The sequence below is a fragment of the Polyodon spathula genome, chromosome 9 (assembly GCF_017654505.1).
Source record: "Polyodon spathula isolate WHYD16114869_AA chromosome 9, ASM1765450v1, whole genome shotgun sequence".
NCBI lineage: Eukaryota > Metazoa > Chordata > Actinopteri > Acipenseriformes > Polyodontidae > Polyodon > Polyodon spathula.
The window spans coordinates 42,398,002-42,417,384 of NC_054542.1; the positions used below are offsets into that span (position 1 = coordinate 42,398,002).

Consider the following 19,383-nt stretch of genomic DNA (forward strand, 5'->3'; position numbering starts at 1 on the left):
ATTCAAATGAAGAAAAGAGTATGGAATTCAGCAGGGATCTGGAATACTCGGCAGGCGCAAACATTATAATGAGATGTGGATTTTGCCTTGCACTTGGGCAATGCTGACCCTCAGAGGTGCAAACCATTGTAGAAGCGAGTAATTAAGAGCTGTATAAAACCACACACCTTCAGAGACCAGTCATTGGCCAGAGTTGTGCTGTTGTACATTTCGCGATGCGGTTACGGTTGGCTCGAAACTAGCGTTTCGGCGCCGCCGGTTCTGCCACCTTTTCATCACCTGGTAACACCGACAGCATTGACTTTCTCAACTATATAGGACCTTATGGCCTTTTTGTTGGCATATAGCTCAATCTGTCCTCAACCGTAAGAACTCACAGCTCCTACTTGGAAAACTTTTTTTATTTTCTTTTCCGTCTGCCAAGAGGACTTTGCTGCTCTTGGTTTGATTTTCGTGCTCCATACGCCTACTGCTGTGTGTACTCCTAACTCGCCTGACCTCTGGACTGTAAGTGCGGTCGCTAAATACCCCGATGCACAGGTGGCACTCATTGCGACCCTCATCATGATTGCAGCTCATTATTTGTGTGTGTAATTTGCATTGCTTCAAGCTTACATAGGCTGCAATGCAAAATAATTGACTGGCCACTAGGCAATTTGGATTTTGCGACCGCAGTGGTTTGCAGTGCGCCTACTCTTCCATCGGCCCCATAGTGTTTTCTTATCTAGATTTAGGAGGCTTCCCCAAAAACCAACACACTAAGTACATCTATCAACATTTGAATGCACTTCTGTTTCTTGATTGTTTTTACCCCCATTTTGCTACTTTTACAGAACCTGGATGCACCGACATTGCAGAATGTTTCCTTCACTGTCCATCCGGGCCAGTTGCTTGCTGTGATAGGGCCAGTGGGAGCAGGAAAAGTTAGTCCTTTTTTTTTTTTTTTCAGCTTTATTTAGAATGTTCAGTTGTTGACCATTAGGACACGCCTCTTTAGCCATTTTAACAAGGTGGCAAATAGCAGTAAATAATTTAGGGGTTCGGGAAACTTAAAATATTTTGTTTTTAAGGACGTTTGTATGTGTTAAACGCTCAATAGTCCGAAATTTCGATATACTAAAAAATACAAAAGTCCTTCCTGGTCAAACTGTTGCCATTTGAATTTAATTTAAATTTTATTTTAGAATTTCATAAAACTAGCTATGGAAAATTAAATAAATAATACATTTGACAGATTTCTAGAAATGTAACAGGGCATTAATGTGTACAGATTAACTTTTGAATTCTATCTTCAGTCTTCTCTCCTCAGTGCTATTCTGGGAGAGCTGCCTCAAGACCGTGGAGACATTAAGGTGAAAGGGAAGCTAACCTTTGCAGCACAGCAGCCCTGGGTGTTCTCGGGAACTCTGCAGAGCAACATTCTGTTTGGGATGGAGTACGACCAGCAGAAGTACGAGCAAGTCATCAGTGCGTGTGCACTCAAGAAAGTATGTTTCTTTTTGTTTTTGGTGGTGAGCAGGGTTGCTTTCATTCGAGCCCTAGGCTCAGCTTTACAGTTTAAGCCATGCTAGAGACCCCCTCATGATGCGTGCTATTTATGTATGTCCAGTCAGATTTTCTTTCTTTGTTTAAAACTCTGAATCACGAAAGTTGAAATTCACACGGTAGATGTGATACACAGTAGCTTTTTAAGGTCTACTTTTTTTTTCTTGTAGGATATAGCTATTTTACCAGACGGCGATATGACTGTTATTGGGGATCGAGGAGCTACGCTTAGTGGTGGTCAGAAGGCCAGAGTAAACCTTGCTAGGTATTTTGAGCCTAATGATTTATGCCTTTAAAAAATAAAGTGTTTGAGTTTCAAACGATCCAGCTACATAACATATAATACAAGACTAAATAGTACTGTTGAGGTAAGATTTACATTAGGTTTGTAAAATTTAACAATGCTCCTGTTGTATTGTCTGAAAAAAACATTGTTACGAAAGAAGTTCTTGTTTAATGCATCAGTATGCATTTTGTTTTCTCCATTTTGAGACTTGTATGAAACTGGGTGAGTTGAGTGAGTAAATAGAACACAACACACCACACTGCAGATCTGTATCACACCGTTCATTTTCAAATACAAAGTTTTCCTAAAGGTTTTAATTGAGCAGCATAGGTCATTCTGGGGTCATTGTTATACTCTTTCTAAATGTTTGGAACAGGACTTAATGTGAGGCCAGACTTAACTGTGCAGTTCAATTATAACAAAAGTTTATTCATGCATCTGTAATAACAGTTCAAGGTAACATTTTGGTCAAAGTCATGTGACCTTATAGAACACAGGGGCAAACATAAATTGAATTGGCAGTTTCTAATTACATTTATACAAACATTTACACCATATTGATTTTAAAATTATTTACTATGTTTGCAATATCTGGGTATAAGATATAGTCCAAAACTATAATAAGTTTAATTAGGGGTTAATAAGAAAATTGAGGACACTGTTGAACAGTAAAGAGTAATGTCGATATGAAAAGAGCAACGGATGTTTAAATGTTGAAAATGCTGCAGTTTATTGTGGTTCTGTTTATTTTGAAGAGCTGTCTATCAGGATGCTGACATATATTTGCTGGATGACCCTCTCAGTGCTGTGGATGCTGAAGTAGGAAGGCACTTGTTTGAAAAGTAAGTCAAGCAGTTTTGTTAAGGATCAAAGTGAAACATGAACTGGAAATAATAATTAAAATAAATATATGTTAACTCTTCTTGCCCATTTGACATTTATGCTAAAAATGCTATTGAGATGACAAGTGATAATTGATTATTGAATACTCACAGCAGCGCTATGCAGTTACTATCCCTTTAAACCTTCACCCTTTCTACACCTGCTTTTTTGTCTGTGTTAGCTTTTCAATGTGGTTTTTCTGTTCTCCATGTCCAGGTGTATATGTGGTGTTCTGCGTAACAAGCCTCGTATTCTTGTCACACATCAGCTGCAGTACTTGCAAGCTGCAGACCAGATTCTAGTTCTAAAAGAGGTATGCTTACAGGTTACTGGTAACCTTTTGTTTGTCTTAATTTGCACCCATATATAAACAAATAGAAAAAGTATAAAAATATGTTGCTTGTATTTCAAAGCATCAAATACTATTCCCTTGGTGACTCCCAGCTTGTGGGTAGAGTCCCAGCAGAATCTTTAGTAGTAGGCCTCGCAGAAAAATACCAGCCCTTAATCTTTTTCTTTAAAAAACAAAACCATTTGAGAAATATGTTGAATTTGGTGGTACCTATCGCTAAGTCCTTTTTGTCCACAGAACGGTTACAGACAGCAAGGCCAGATGCTGCATGTCCCGTTTTGAAAATCCTTAGTCCTTTCTTTTTGTGTTTTTTTTTTTGTTCAGGAGCTGCTCATTGGAGACCTGTATTCAGAGATTCCAGAGCTGCAGTACTGGTTTTAGCCATACCTATAAATTACTTGCCTGTAAACATGTTCAATACTAAAAGAAACTAGTACCTTTTGTTGACAGTAAGTTTTGACTAGAAGACTTTGTGACTTCAAGAAGCTATGAATGAGTTTGCATCCCATTGCATACAGTATGAGCTGCTCAGCGTCTGTCATTCGCGTTTTTTTTTTTTTTTTTTTTGTTTTTTTTGCTTTTAGGGTCACATGGTGGCCAGAGGGACCTATGGAGAGCTGCAGCGGTCTGGAGTGGATTTTACTTCCCTGTTAAAGAAAGGTGAAGATGAAGAGGATGAGCAGAACAGCAGCAGATCAGCACGCTGTCGCACTATCTCCCAAAACTCTGTCTGGTCACAGACGTCCTCCACCAAAGATGGGACTGTAGACCTGCCTCCAGTACGTACACAGACTTTTTTAAGTTGGTACTTTGTGAAAGATAGACATGTTACGACTCGAGGCAGTTGAGTTGGGGGGGGGGGGGGGGGGGGGGGGGGGGAACCAGAAAAAACAGCAACAAATAAATGGTCAAAAGAGTACTGCCTGAAATGTTATTAACATACTGATTTGTACTATATGTAGCAGCAACACATTAGAAAGCTTTGCTGGTGGTTCCCAAACTAAGGACCACAAGATGGTTTCAGGGGTGCCCTAGCATAGCACCCAAATAACCTGACGAAGCAATGATCCCCAGGCCAGGGAATGAATTCGTTTCATTCCATGCTGCTGTTAGCTGCCTAGCATTACAGCACTTAAGTTTAAATTACTACTTTTACATTGTACATTTTTAATCTTCAGCGCCCACACTAGCAGTATGTGCAATTGTACCGCAAAATGGTGTGCTTCTACGGGGAACTACGTCTAATATTTCTATGAAAGTATTGGATTTGAGTTCTCCGTGCTGGTTAACATCAAAGAACGGTGTCTGATTACCAGAATGCAGGGCTCCAAAGTGTGGCATACATAGGGCTTGGAGTTTTTGAGTTTTATTTTTTGATCACGTGACGTCCCTTTTTAAACTTATTTTGAGCTGATTCTAATTAAACTCGGAGAAAGCTGTTAATTACAAAACAATGTCGCTTGTTTTTACCTTCATATCTTGATTGAGCCTGATTCTGTTTCGTGACAAACTACGCTGCTTGCTCATCGCTGGTCCTAATTTCATTCGTGCAGTCTCCTAGTTTATTGTTTCTTTTTTCCTTTCACTCGTTTAACACTAACAGAGCTGGCCTGACAGGTTTTCTTTTCCGCATAAAATACCCAGTACAGAGTGTACACTGATAGCAGATGCATCATTTAAAATCTGCTTGATTTTGTGGCAAAGCTGAAAAAAATCATAAACCCAGTCTTTGATTAGTAGTTTTCTCTATTAGGCTGCAGAGACAGCTTAATGACTACTAATTCACATTTTAAAGGGAGGTGGAGATTTGAAAAATAAAACCCAAAAAGTCCAAGCCCTAAACATGCAGTACACCTTGTTCTTCATACCTTCACTTCTGTATTCAGCCAGAAGATGGCAGAATTACATTATTGGTGCAGCACAGCACATGACTCTGTGCATTCTGTACAGCTCAATGAAGGATAATTTTATACTTCAATTTTGAGATTAAATATACCTTAGACAAAAAAGCTCTATGTACATTCAAAGTATTCACTTTTTGTATTTTAAATTATATAGTTTTAAATTTCACAGATTTGAATAATACTATATATGATTATTTTAGAAGCCAAGTTTTTTTTGTTTTTATTCCTACAGTCCTCAGGAAAGTTATTTTATGTTATATAGTTATGTTAACTGCTTATATTGGAACAACTAAAGCGAAGTATATTGGTATTATTTCTCACAGAGTGTGTCAAAATCGTTAATGGTTAGTTAGAAGTTGTTTTTTTTTTTTTTTTTTTTTTTTTTTTCTACAATGCCAGTCATAGTAACCCACTGGTCACGATGCTACTGAATTTGAGCAGTTTCTTTGAGTGGTCGTGTAAATCTGGTGACGTGTATTAGTACCACAGTATCTTTTATAAACAGATGGATATTTCACTAAAATGAATAAATTATTAACGTGTGTAGCTACTGAATGTCGTGTCATGTATTTTTCTTTTTTCAAATATTGTGAACATCGATAAAAAAAACCACAGAAATAATGGGTCCTCGAATGTGAGATGCTGCTGTCATATTTTGCAGTTTTTTATTCTGTTTTGAGCTCGCTAAAGTTTACTGAGGTCCCTGGTCTTGGTATAAAAGAAGCGTGATAAATGGTAAAGCGTATGAAAGTGGTGTAAACTTTAAAAGAACTAACTTCTGTTGGTAACGTGGTTAGAGTGACCCTTTTTAATTCATACCACCATATTACTACAGTGCTGAAGTCTGTAAATGAATGCTGCTGTTCCAGCAGTAATGGTTATAGTAAATCAGACCCTGCAGATCAGACACAATAATCTCATTCCAAGACGACTTGGCATGGAGTGATAAAAACAATGTCTGCAAGTAGTTCCGTTGAATTTGTTCCTTTACAAGTCACTGGACACCTTTCTTCAGCATAGCTTGCATTCACATGGAAATGCTGCCTAAACTAATGTTCTGTTGCTGTATGTCGTTTCCAGGCAGAGGCAGTGACAACGGTGCTGTCAGAAGAGAGCCGTTCGGAGGGGTCCATTGGTGTACGGCTTTATTGGAAGTATTTTATTGCCGGAGCCAATTGTGCTGTCCTGCTGCTGCTGTTCCTGCTCAACATTTTAGCACAGGTATGTGGTGGCTTCTGTGGGAGCAACCCAAGAATGTGACACGTCTCTCGGGTTACTCTCTTGCATAACTAACCAGCCTCGTCTAGCTTCGTGAATAGTAAGCAAACTAAAAAGTAAACCGGGAGTTCACAGTTCATTTACGAATGCTTTCCTTGGCTAGCAGCTTTATCGTTTTGGGCTTTTAAAAGGTTTCTCCAGACAATGCATTTAGTAGGTCATGTATTAAACATATACATATAGCTAGAGAGAAATCTGTATATTGACGAGTGTCAAAGCACTGCCTGCAACCAGGAATTGATCATTTGCTGGTTGCAGTAGGCTTGGGGATCGCTGTACGAGGAGTGTTGGTTTTGGATTCCCTGAACTGTGGTGATGGTAGAGAGGAATGTGGTCGCTTAACTGGCTTAAGTCGAACTCCATGAATTGTTTCAAATGTAACAACAACCATTTTGTTTGTGCTACACTGCTGTCTCAGTTTAACTTTTTATTCTGTTTTCTTATTTCTAGACCGCTTACATCCTGCAGGACTGGTGGTTGTCCTATTGGTAAGAAATATTAACTGGTGCTAGTTTTATTCAGTGTGGTCATTTTTGCCACTTCAAATTCTATTATTTTTATATTAAATGTATTTTATTTGATGTAACCTTTTGATAAAGTATTTCCAACATCAGTGTTCTTTTGTGCGTTTTAGTTCAACAATAACTGCAGTTGTCTTCAAACTCTTACCTTTCCACCTTAGTGTAATATGCTTTTGCACATTCCTGTATATTTTCAAACTATGGGCACCAGTTTCCAGGCACATTTTTCATAACAGAAATGTCTACTCGCAATAAATGTCTACTCTCAAATCATGAAAGCTTTCTCAAGGGAATAGTTTTGCTTTAACCAACAGGTTAACTTCAGTCTTCAACACCTTTTATTTTTTTTTTGTTTTCTTGTGTCAGTCCTTGTGACAAAGTGCTCTCCCCTGTGTATATTATCTATTATATGTTGCATGTGGTGTGTTAAATGTTGGTGTATAGACATTGATACACGGGATATAAACGGGTCTGTGTAACACGAGTGTTTAAAATGTATATTTGTATTTAGGCACGAGGATTGCACAGCACTTCACGTGCAAGTAAAAAGTAATAATATGTGAGCACAGGGAATTGCACTTTAGTGGCGGTCATGTGCAGTTGTACCAAGACTCCAATTGAATGATTGAGTAGCAGTCGAGTTTTGGTATAGCTGCATAAAAGCAGCATGTTTTCACCCACTCGCGGTTGGGTGTTCAGTGAGTGGAGAACGGGAGAGAGAGAAGGAGAAAGTTAGATGTATCAATTGCTATTACGTGCTGGTGGGACCAGCACGATACTTGTTTATTTAAACTCGCCTTTTTATTAAGTTTTAGTCCGTTTTTGTTTGTATATTTATTTTGGCGTAAAGTGCAGTGTCCTGCCTTTTTGTCTCTTTAAACTGTTTATTTTCAATAAATCGGCACAAGCAAGCGTCCTCGTCATTTCAGTTCATTTGTCCTGTGTTTGTGTATTTTATTTCCTGGTCTGACGCCGCCCACTTCGGCCATCTTTGTGACAGTCCTGCAGCTGCCTATGTTAGAGTCAGCACATAGTCCTGCTTCCTGCTGCGCCTTTGCTTCCTTTTTTTTGTATCGTACAGCTAGTGGCTGGGATTACATCGACCTGTATTTGACCTTCCAGATTGTGATTCTTTTTTGTGTTTGGTGCAGGGCATCTGAACAGGAGAAGTTAAATGTTACTCTGGATGCTCACAACCATAATGAAACTCAACAGTTGGACCTGGGGTTTTATTTAGGAGTGTATGCAGGTGAATAAAGATTTTTGTTGCATTCACATTTATGAACAATGCACTCAGTCACTTGCCTGTAACCAGTAGTACAGCAGTTGGAACAGGCAAATAGCTGTAACAAATACAGCCAAGCACAGATTTCAGATATTTTGTTATGACCGCAACCAGGTATGTTGTATATGTAAACCAGAGACGGAGAGGCACAAACTGGAGAACACACAGCAAGCGAGCATCTTAACCACTATGCAAAAGAGCCGGGCTCATCTGCATTCATGGTTTTAGGGCTGGTTACCTCATGTTATCTCGCTGACGGGACAGAATCAGTAACGGCAGTGCATCACACAGCACTGTCCGTTCCGTACCCCTAGAATTGATCTTCTGAAAAGTGACCCTTCCACGTTTTTAAGATTGTTTGTTTTGTTTTTTAGGGTTAACAGCAGTAACTGTAATATTTGGATTCATTCGAAGCTTGCTGTGCTTTAAGGTGTTAGTAAACTCAGCACAGACTCTGCACAACCAAATGTTTCAATCCATACTGCGAACTCCAGTTCGGTTCTTCGATATAAATCCTATTGGTAAGTGACTTTTTTACTTCTCTTCTACAGTATGTAACGTAAGGAGGAATTGCTGGCTATGTAGTGTGGCTGTCTTAGCCAGAGTCATGCAGTGAGGAAAGCACATGTTTGCTTCCTGGCTGTGCCAAGTTCTTCTTGACTGGGCATTCCACCGGGAGCAGGGGACACTTTGTTTTCCTGGAGTTGGTTGTGTTATGAAATGGAAATCATTGGATGTTCTAAATGTGGGGTAAAATAGTTGGACTTAAATAATGTTTCCTTGCTGAGGGTGTAGTGGCAAGCCATAGAAATAAATATTTCGACTGTTCTTATGTAAATGTATGTGGGGTAGTATAATAATATTTTCTCTTTTTTTTTTTTATCCCCCTTTTTAAATGATTTGCCTTTTCACCACTAGAGTGCAGCCTTTTATTGCTGTACATGGTTTCAGTAGGAAAAGTTGTGAAATCAAATCAGGTTCCATATTTTGAAGACACCACAAATATGCCAGGCAAAAATCCCAACCAGGGTTAAATGGAAATGTTTTCGTAAGTAAGTTCCGTTCAGCTGGCCAGAAACAGCATTTTGTGAACACCTCCAATTTAAGTGTAGTAGTTTAAGTTAAACATATTCTCTCACTAAGTAACAACTACAGGTTGCAGAAAGAAGCATTGAAACTATGTGCTTATTGTACCATAATTGAAGCTAACAGATTAAAGACAAGCATTTAGTAAACTTTAACCACTTTTTAATAAAACAACAAGCAAAATACACAATTTCTAGAAATGTAACGAATAATCTTTATCAAAAAACAAACGCATGTATTTCATTGAAGGTAATCGTTCATGACAAAAACATTGGCACCCTGTTTTAGTATTTCATTTGTCCTCCTTTTTACTTTCATTCTGACTTTGACATTAATGATTATTCCAGTAAGTTACGTCCAGTGTGTTACATCTTGTTGGTGAAATCTGGGCTCATTCTGTCTCTGCATATTTCCTTCAGCTCAGACAGATTGGATACACAGTGCTTGGCTGCAGTTTTTTCAGACCAGTCCAAAGCATTTCTATTGGTTTGAGATCTGGTGATTGCGAAGGCCATTCCAGAACTTGTATCTTTTTGTTTTCTTCAAGAATTCCAGAGCTGACTTAGCTGTAAGCTTGGGGTCATACCATGGTCGAATCTCCTCCATGTTTAAATGTAGGTGCAAGGTCGTCTTCTTCATTAAAGACTTTCCCTTTTTTTTCTCCAAACAGGCTGTGGCCCATTTTTGGGGGGAAAGTTGTATTTTAGTCTCATAGGACCAGATAATTTTGTTGATTGCTTCAGATTCCTTTTCATATTTCTTGGCAAATTTTAGATGGTTTGTTTTATGAAACTGTTTATAAAACTGGTTTGCAGCGAGGTCTTCGGTTGAATTTGCTCTGTGGTGGTACTTGATTATTTCTCTGATTTTATTTATTTATTAATTTTTTTTGTGGATTTTGATATTCTATATTTTTTTGGTACTGTTCTTTGGCCATTTCCTTTGTTTGCGATGAGTGAGTGCTTTTCTCAAATGTGAATCCTTTGTCTTGACCATCATCTGCTGTGTTGCCAAAACGCTCATCTTCAGCAAATGTTGGAAATAATTATCTCTTTTTCTGCCTATTGACTTTATAGTGCAGCTTGGTTACTGTGTAATGGTTTTCACTCAATATATTTAATAACATTTTATTACATTTACAGAAACAAGTTTTTGTACTGATTGTTAAACCTGCCATACATGTTGTATTTTGGTCTGTCATATTAATTGCTGGCTAGTGTCCACTAAATGCTTGTATTTAATGTTTTCTTGAATGATTTGTGTTGTAGGGTAGGGTGCCAATACTTGTTTTTGCGACTGTACATAAATGAATGAAATGTTTTATTTAGACATGGATAATGTCCTTTTTTTTTTTTTTCTTGTATATTTTTACTTTAATGTAAAACAATAAATAAAAAAAAAACTTGTCTTTTTCTGTAGTAAATAGTCCCTTTAATCTGAAAGAAATCTTAGCAATTCACCTGCGAGTGAAGGCAGGAGTGATACTGATATATTGTAATCAGTGGAGACTCTGATTATAGGATCTCTTGAGTACTAGTAGGTATTTGTACAATAGCGTTGAGCAAATACAGAACAATTTGCCCTGGGAACCTTATCTGACACCTTTTGATTACTTAATTAGTTTAGTAGGCTATAGTTGAAAAAGTTCAGCTGACAGGTGGGCATAATCTTAAAAAAGAAGGAACACTAAAACTGACATCAAATATTACATCAGAAAGTACTGATTAGAGGAAAAACCTCAGAATGGAGTGTGGTAACCAGCGGTGTACCACAGGGATCAGTATTAGGTCCTCTGCTATTCCTAATCTACATTAATGATTTAGATTCTGGTATAGTAAGCAAACTTGTTAAATTTGCAGACGACACAAAAGTAGGAGGAGTGGCAAACACTGTTGCAGCAGCAAAGGTCATTCAAAATGATCTAGACAAGATTCAGAACTGGGCAGATACATGGCAAATTACATTTAATAGAGAAAAGTGTAAGGTACTGCACGCAGGAAATAAAAATGTACATTATAAATATCATATGGGAGATATTGAAATTGGAGAAGGAATCTATGAAAAAGACCTAGGAGTTTTTGTTGACTCAGAAATGTCTTCATCTAGGCAATGTGGGGAAGCTATAAAAAAGGCTAACAAGATACTCGGATACATTGTGAAAAGTGTTGAATTTAAATCAAGGGAAGTAATGTTAAAACTGTACAATGCACTTGTAAGACCTCATCTTGAATATTGTGTGCAGTTCTGGTCACCTCGCTATAAAAAAGATATTGCTGCTCTAGAAAGAGTGCAAAGAAGAGCGACCAGAATTATTCCGGGCTTAAAAGGCATGTCATATGCAGACAGGCTAAAAGAATTGAATCTGTTCAGTCTTGAACAAAGAAGACTACGTGGCGACCTAATTCAAGCATTCAAAATTCTAAAAGGTATTGACAGTGTGGACGCAAGGGACTTTTTCAGCCTGAAAAAAGAAACAAGGACCAGGGGTCACAAATGGAGTTTAGAAAAAGGGGCATTCAGAACAGAAAATAGGAGACACTTTTTTACACAGAGAATTGTGAGGGTCTGGAATCAACTCCCCAGTAATGTTGTTGAAGCTGACACCCTGGGATCCTTCAAGAAGCTGCTTGATGAGATTTTGGGATCAATAAGCTACTAACAACCAAACGAGCAAGATGGGCCGAATGGCCTCCTCTCGTTTGTAAACGTTCTTATGTTCTTACATTCTCTTTGCTGTTCTCCCAGTACAAAGCAGAGCTGCACTGAGTGAGCTGCTGTACATGATTAAATGTGAAGGTGTACATACAGCAAGGATCTTCACTATAATAAACATATAGGTTTCCTCCAACAAACAGCAGTTTGTACAAAGTCTCCCAATTATACAATATAATGTCAATAAACAGTAAAAAGATTTAGTTAGTAATATTATAATGTGTAAAAACTGAATGCTTAGATTTATGTATTTATGTTGTGTCCCAAATTCATTACAAATCAATTTAGAATAAATGAAAACTAAATGTTGCCTCAGTAGAGAATGCTAGTTTTAATGTTATGCCAGTAAAAAATGCTTCTGAATGTTTTTTTCAGTGGATGGCTCTGTATTGCTACCCCCTGCTAAGGATGCATTCCCTATTGGGAGTTACAGTGCAGTATGTCTTTTTTTTGTTTTGCATCTTGAACAGTGTGCATCTCATATGCTCACAATTTAGCCCAAGGTCTGCTATGAATCCCAGAGCAATTGTTTCTTTCTGTATGTCATGTTAGAACTGCTTATCCAATTGTCATAACTTGTTAAGGACCTCCTTTTGGCACATGTATCATAACCTTCGTGGTGTGTATAGCATCTGTCTGAATATCACACTTGCATCTTGAAAACCGCTTCTCAAATTGTAAAGACTTAGTAACGCTGTTCTTTAGCACACGTTCTTGAGCCTATATCATAGTCTTGGTCCGTCTAGCAGTCTGTATATCAAACATATATTAATTTACCACCGTGGCAGGGGATGTCACTGATATACTTCTTACATCTAGATTTTTTCTCATCTCGCAATACATCTATAATTGTTAATAATCTACACTATTTAGAACCTAAGGCATGACAACATGTACACTGAACAAAAATATAACGCAGCATGTAAAGTGTTGGTCCCACGTTTCATGAGCTGAAATAAGATACCAGAAATTTTCCATACGTGCAAAAAGCTTATTTCTCTCAAATTTTGTGCACAAATTTGTTTACATCCCTGTTAGTGAGCATTCACCTGACAGAAGCTGATTAAACAGCATGATCATTACACAGGTGCACCTTGTGCTGGGGACAATAAAAGGCCACTTTAAAATGTGCAGTTTTGTCACACAAAACAATGCCACAGATCTCTCAAGTTTTGAGGGAGCGTGCAATTGGCATGCTGACTGCAGGAATGTCTACCACAGCTATTGCCAGAGAATTTGTTCATTTCTCGACCATAAGCCGCCTCCAATGTCGTTTTGGAGAATTTGGCAGTACATCCAACCAGCCTCACAACCGCAGACCACGTGTAACCACGCCAGCCCAGGACCTCCACATTCGGCTTCTTCACCTGCGGGATCGTCTGAGACCAGCCACCCGGACAGCTGATGAAAATGGGTTTGTACAACCGAAGAATTTCTGCACAAACTGTCAGAAACAGTCTCATGGAAGCGCATCTGCATGCTCGTCGTCTTCGCCAGGGTCTTGACCTGACTGCAGTTCGGCGTCGTAAGGAACTTCAGTGGGCAAATGCTCCCCTTCAATGGCCACTGGCATGCTGGAGAAGTTTGCTCTTCATGGATGAATCCCAGCTTCAACTGTACGGGGCAGATGGCAGACACCTTGTAGGGTGTCGTGCAGGCAAGCGGTTTGCTGATGTCAACGTTGTGTACAGAGTGCCCCGTGGTGGTGGTGGTGGGGTTATGGTGTGGGCAGGCATAAGCTACGGACAACGAACACAATGGCAATTTAAATGCACAGAGATGCCGTGGCGAGATCCTGAGGCCCATTGTCTTGCCATTCATCCGCTGCCATCACCTCTTGTTTCAGCATGATAATGCACGGCCCCATGTCGCCAGGATCTGTACACAGTTCCTGGAAGCTGAAAATGTTCCAGTTCTTCCAAGGCCTGCATGCTCACCAGACATATCACACATTGAGCATGTTTGGGATGCTCTGGATTGACGTGTACGACAGCGTGTTCCAGTTCCTGCCAATATACAGCAACTTGAAGAGGAGTGGGACAACATTCCACAGGCCACAATTAACAGCCTGATCAACTCTATGCGAAGGAGATGTTTTTAAAAGGTATCTGTGACCAGCAGATGCATATCTGTATTCCCAGTCATGTGAAATCCATAGATTAGGGCCTAATGAATTTATTTAAATTGACTGATTTCCTTATAGGAGCTGTAACTCAGTAAAATCTTTGAAATTGTTGCATGTTGCGTATATATTTTTGTTCAGTATAGTATCTGCCATAATGACTCCTAGCAACCACATAATAAATCATTAACTGATTTGAGGGTGTTCAGATGCTGTGGTACTGCCAATTGTTTTCAGTAGGTGGAGTGATTTTAAGACTTGTTTTGGTTCCCAATGTTTAGAACAAACTTGTGGTGGTTTTTTTTTTTTTTTTTAAACTCTTATACAACAGTGTAGAACTTGGTGTGACTTTAGAAATAGGGTTATGGGAGGAGCTCTTTTACAGCTCATAGTGTGAGAGATAGCTTTGATTGTAAAACTGCTTTACAGTTGCTGTTATCTGATTGCTGTTGTGTTGCTATCAGTTACCATTGTGCAGTAGGGCCAGTCATCAGGAGCTGCCCATGTCAAGTAAACAGTGCAGAGGATTAAACTTGGGATCTTTTCCCTTTGTAAGCCTTTTTAAAATGATCTCGACTTCCTTAAAGGATTTTTTTTTTTTTGTTTGTTTTTTTTGTTTTGTTTTTTTTGCTGAAAAAGTTCTGTAAGATATTTTGAATCTATTAACCAAGTAAATTTGAACCAAGGCTTTTTGTCAGTAAAATGAGAGAGCTTCCCCAGGGTTACATTATTAATCAAGGGGGGGCATTTTGTTTCAAAAGCAGAAGCCCTAACCAATACTAGATCACACTGCCTGCACATTCCTGACAGCTGCCCTGGCCCAAGTGTGCTGGCTTTGGAGAATGTACAGTATAATTGACCCATGCTCAGCTTGTCGCTGTAGATTTTCTCTGTAAATGTTTATCCTTTTTAAATTTAAATGTACTAACTAGGATAATCCCTACTGAGACTGCTAGCCATAATCTTCTGAGCAAGAGGTGCCTACGCAAATGAATAAGTATAGCATAGCCCAGCATTTCTCAATGATAGTACATTATACAGTCTCTTCAAACATCTTGGTGTTAGCAATTAGGGCATGCTGGTATCTGTAGAACCACGCTGTCCTAACCTTGCTTCACCCAATTCATTTTTAAAGAACCTACCCAACATTCTGTTAACACCTACTCAGACAGCTGCCCGTTTTACGTGCAGATTTAAAACTGGTTTATATGTTTATCTAATGGGGGGGGGTGGCATCTTAAATCTGCACATTTTGTTTTCTTCACTGCGCCTGTAAGAAGCATAATCTCATGGCAGATACAATCTAAAACTAAAATTCTAATGTAGACTTCACATTTGAGAGTGTGTGTGTGGAGGTAGGGTGATACGACTCCCCACTGCTGCGCAGTTAGACAATTTAATTGCATAAAGGAAATATAGATTGCAAGGACCTCAACCCAGCACCATACATAATTGATTCAGAATGTATTAGCATTGGCGGTGCGGAGTACTGGGAAATAGGCAAGTGTCGTCATTGAAGCTGGTGACCGACCAGATGAGCTTTGCTCCCAGGGAATGCCCATTTCACTCTTCAGTTCAGTGTAATTCAATTGTATATATTTAACTAGGATATGAACAGCAATTTAGGCAGCAGTAGCATTCCCATCACTCACCAGCTTAACCAACCAACCAAAAAAATTGGCACGAGACAAAATATTATACTTTAAAAATAAAAAAAAAAAAAAAAAAAAAAAAAAATTGGAACATCAACCTTACATAGACAATAATCTTTTAAAGGTTGACATTAAGTAAGCCAGTCCACAGTAAGATGAGAAGGTCGTTAAAGGATCTCTATTCAAGGGTTTACTGGCATGTTGGCGTTTTTACCTTTCACCATAACCAGGTTAATTTACATTAGTAATGACAGGGGTTCGAGACTGACAGTAAGAATATATCCTCTGCTCTCTTACAAAGAGGAAGTAGCATTATCAGATTCATAAAGGATGTGTTGATATAAATTTAATCGATTTATTGACGGCGTAATTTCTACCCCCAACCTTGTCTGACCTTCACATGTTGCACACCTCCTGTATTTGTACAGAAAACCCAAGTTTTCATCTACATTTCTGAACTGATCCACATGGCAACTGAAGCACAATGACCAAAGCATTTAAAAGATTGGATGTTTTTCTAACAGATTAATGCTGGCCACTGTACCAATGTAATATACAGATTGGGTCACACTCAAATGTGTTCTCGCTGGCTGTTAAAACTGATAACAATGTCCTTACAGTGATAAAAGAAACATGCAAATTCATTACCTCTTTTTACTGTTTTTTTAACTGAAAGTGCCAAAGTAATAATCTGATAACTTGCCCCTCACTAATTTTACCCATGTCTGTCTTGTGGTGGTTTTTTTTTTTTTTGTGTTCATTAGCAGATCATTGCATTTAGACATAATAGACGATCGTATTTAAATGCTTAGTTAAATCTTTCTTTTTTTTTTTTTCAGGCATACATTTGGAATAAAGGTGAAACAAATGTTTAGATTAAAAGTTTTCTTGAAACATTACAGTAATCCGTTTTTAGGTTCGTAGTCTAGTCTTTTAGGGAAGGGCCATGGGTTATCTGGCAAGGTAGCAGGCCAGAGTAATGTGTTCCATCAATTGAAAGCTCTCTTTACTAGAGACCAGTTTACCTACTGTATGGAAGGCACTGAATGCATTACACAAACCTGCTCTCTCTCCACGTCAAAAACCAGCCACCGTGTTCTTGTTAAACATTCTGTAAGTCTTGATTCCCAGTGTATGTTTGTTGCCTGCGAACTTGAAAACCCTCAACTACGGGTACACCCAATTGTTTTCGGCACATTTGCAATGTTCTTTCAGGTTGATGGGTGTCCTAATTTTTCTTGCGTGCCTGCTTTCTTAGCTGTGGCTTTGAGGGCAGTGATTAGCACCTATCAGTGCAGGTGTGACGTAATCATGTGTACAAAGTTTCCAAAGGAACCACAAGAAAGTGCCGATCGAGCACCTGCAAAACCAAAAGTGAATAATGAACACCTGAACACATTGGAGTGAAGGCAATTAAAGGCATTGACAGCTGTTTCTAAAAGAATGGCAGGTACAGAGGTTTTGGAACTTTTTTGTTTCGGAACAAAAGAGCTTCTGGTGTATTCAATGCAGAGTACACAGCCTTTGTATAATACAGGAGATTTAATGCATCATTGTTTAATTTAGATATAGCTCAATATTTGACCATCTGATAGTCCTGAATGTATGCATAATACTCAGCTGACAGTCACACAGGCAACTGATTAATTTTATAAACTAGAAATGATCAATCACTAGATTAGATTATTACAAAGAATTACTGTACATTGCATCGATGAAACAAACATGCTGTACGTATAGCACACAAAGTACAACATATACGGTGAAAACCAAGCCAACGGGGATGCACAGTCTTTGTTCCAGTAATACTTACTAAAATAGTTTCTCAATAGGTAATTGGTTTTCAGTGGAAAGCCTTTGAAACAAGCTTTAAAAACCTATTTGTCTAGCTTTAAATTCCTCAGAATGGTCCTTTTTGGAAGCTTTAAACTATGTGTGAAATGAGTTGCACAGCCTTTCTTTAGCATGCATACTACAGTTACTGGGGAACCTTTTTCTCTGTCACTCTTGGTCAGTGTATCATCACTCGCATATGGAGGATACCAGAATTTGGTCCTCTTGAGCTGTGAAACTCTGCTTGCATAACTGGTATATTTGTCAATTCTAGTACTGTTCTCGGGGTCCAAACTGCTTTTGGACCCAGGGAAGACTCTATTCTCCGTTTTCTATAAGGCTTTAATATTACAAAATGCAATTTATAAACCTTATGGATCAGCGGTAAGTCTACTGTACCTCGTACTTCACGTTTAAAAGCCTGATATTCTTTTAACAACATTAAGACTTTCTCTTCAACTTTGCGTGGCTGGGCAAGTGTGTCACAACAGCAGCAGCAGCACTAAAATTGAGTGGTTGGTGCCAGCTTCCTCCTGCTCTTCATTGCATTAATGTTGTCTCATAGCCGGGCAACTGCTAACAATGGGGTGGTGTACTGTCTCAAAGTAAGATATAAGTGTATGGGTTTCAAAATCCACTGCGAAAATGCCATTATTTCATGAGGTGATGTTATTTTTTAAAGGTTATTTTATTGAATTAATATCTTTCATTATTTGACTCAGGGAGAATCCTGAACCGCTTCTCCAAAGATATCGGCCAGTTGGACAGCTTGCTCGCCTTGACATTTGCTGACTTCGTCCAGGTAAGGCAGTTCATCTGTGAATCATGAATTTGTACACTGTGAGATGATTTTATGGTCTGCTGGGCCTGCTTTGCGGCCGGTGCCCCTTGTGATCACAAAACAATTACTTTGGGATTAATAACTTACCTGATAGAGCATTACCACTTGTTTAATAAAAGTGTCTGCACACAAGCGCAGGATGGGCTGACAATTTCAATTAAACACCATTAGCAGTCACTGAAAGTTAATGGGAGTCCTCATTATTGGGAAGGAAGAGCCTGGAAATTCAGTGTCATATGCTGCTTCTTGTTCAGCCACCCTCCAGCACTCTGGCACATGTCCAGGTAGCATTACGAAATCTGACCGCAATACAGAAACAGTCCAGTCTCACGAAAGAGGATGAGCCAGCTCATGCACAAAGAAGGGAATGTTTGCTTTGCAATCTGAGATTCAGAAGCGGGTGTGGTTCCTTGGTTAAGCTTAGACAAAAGAATAACAATGCTGGGATGAACACAATACTGTCAGTAATAAAAGAGTGATGTTAATGGCAGATAAAAACCTTGACTGGAACAAAAGCTATGTTAAATGGTGGAAGAACAGAAGATCAAAAGCACAAAAGCCTGTTTTGTACTCTGTGGTTTCTCCTTTTTTATGCTATGTTAGATAAAGATTAAAAAGTATAATAAAAAATATACATTTAATGATACTGGCAGAAATTTAAATGCTATTCTTATAAAAAAAAAGTTTGGTTAACCTCAGTAATTAAGTATCCCCAACAAGGGGAACCTCTGAGTCTGTCGGCCCCTACACCTGCTACTGCTAACATTTCATAGTGCTAGGATGAACATGGAATTTTCATATTAGGATATCCGGTCAAAATTTAGAAAAGTATTCAAATATTCTGTCATTTTGAAAAACACAATCAAAGCCATTGTATCCAGATCAGCTGGGACTGGATGCATTACGATGTATAAGGTAAAAAAAAAAAAAAAATTGTCCAGTAAAAGTAACCCTTTCAGTGCTGCATTGCTTTAAACCCCAGCTGTGCTTTGGCATAGGGTCTTCATAGTTGGCATTATGTGATTCTCAATAAAGTTCCATTTCAGGTGGTGTCCAGGAAACATTAACTTTTTCAGTGCCACAT

At 38.7% G+C, this 19,383-nt stretch overlaps 1 protein-coding gene across 2 annotated transcripts in view; it reads left to right on the plus strand.

Annotated features, from left to right (window-relative positions):
• Positions 1 to 19,383, plus strand: part of abcc4 (ATP-binding cassette, sub-family C (CFTR/MRP), member 4) — a 68,349-nt gene that overhangs the window by 18,320 nt on the left and 30,646 nt on the right. For both annotated transcript variants that reach the window (XM_041259680.1, XM_041259682.1), the window contains 11 exons: positions 834 to 923; positions 1,296 to 1,487; positions 1,716 to 1,810; positions 2,587 to 2,673; positions 2,930 to 3,026; positions 3,650 to 3,844; positions 6,050 to 6,190; positions 6,698 to 6,735; positions 7,920 to 8,017; positions 8,428 to 8,574; positions 18,181 to 18,260. In XM_041259680.1, coding sequence (XP_041115614.1) covers positions 834 to 923; positions 1,296 to 1,487; positions 1,716 to 1,810; positions 2,587 to 2,673; positions 2,930 to 3,026; positions 3,650 to 3,844; positions 6,050 to 6,190; positions 6,698 to 6,735; positions 7,920 to 8,017; positions 8,428 to 8,574; positions 18,181 to 18,260 — 1,260 coding nt within the window. The remainder of the gene's footprint in view (positions 1 to 833; positions 924 to 1,295; positions 1,488 to 1,715; positions 1,811 to 2,586; positions 2,674 to 2,929; positions 3,027 to 3,649; positions 3,845 to 6,049; positions 6,191 to 6,697; positions 6,736 to 7,919; positions 8,018 to 8,427; positions 8,575 to 18,180; positions 18,261 to 19,383) is intronic.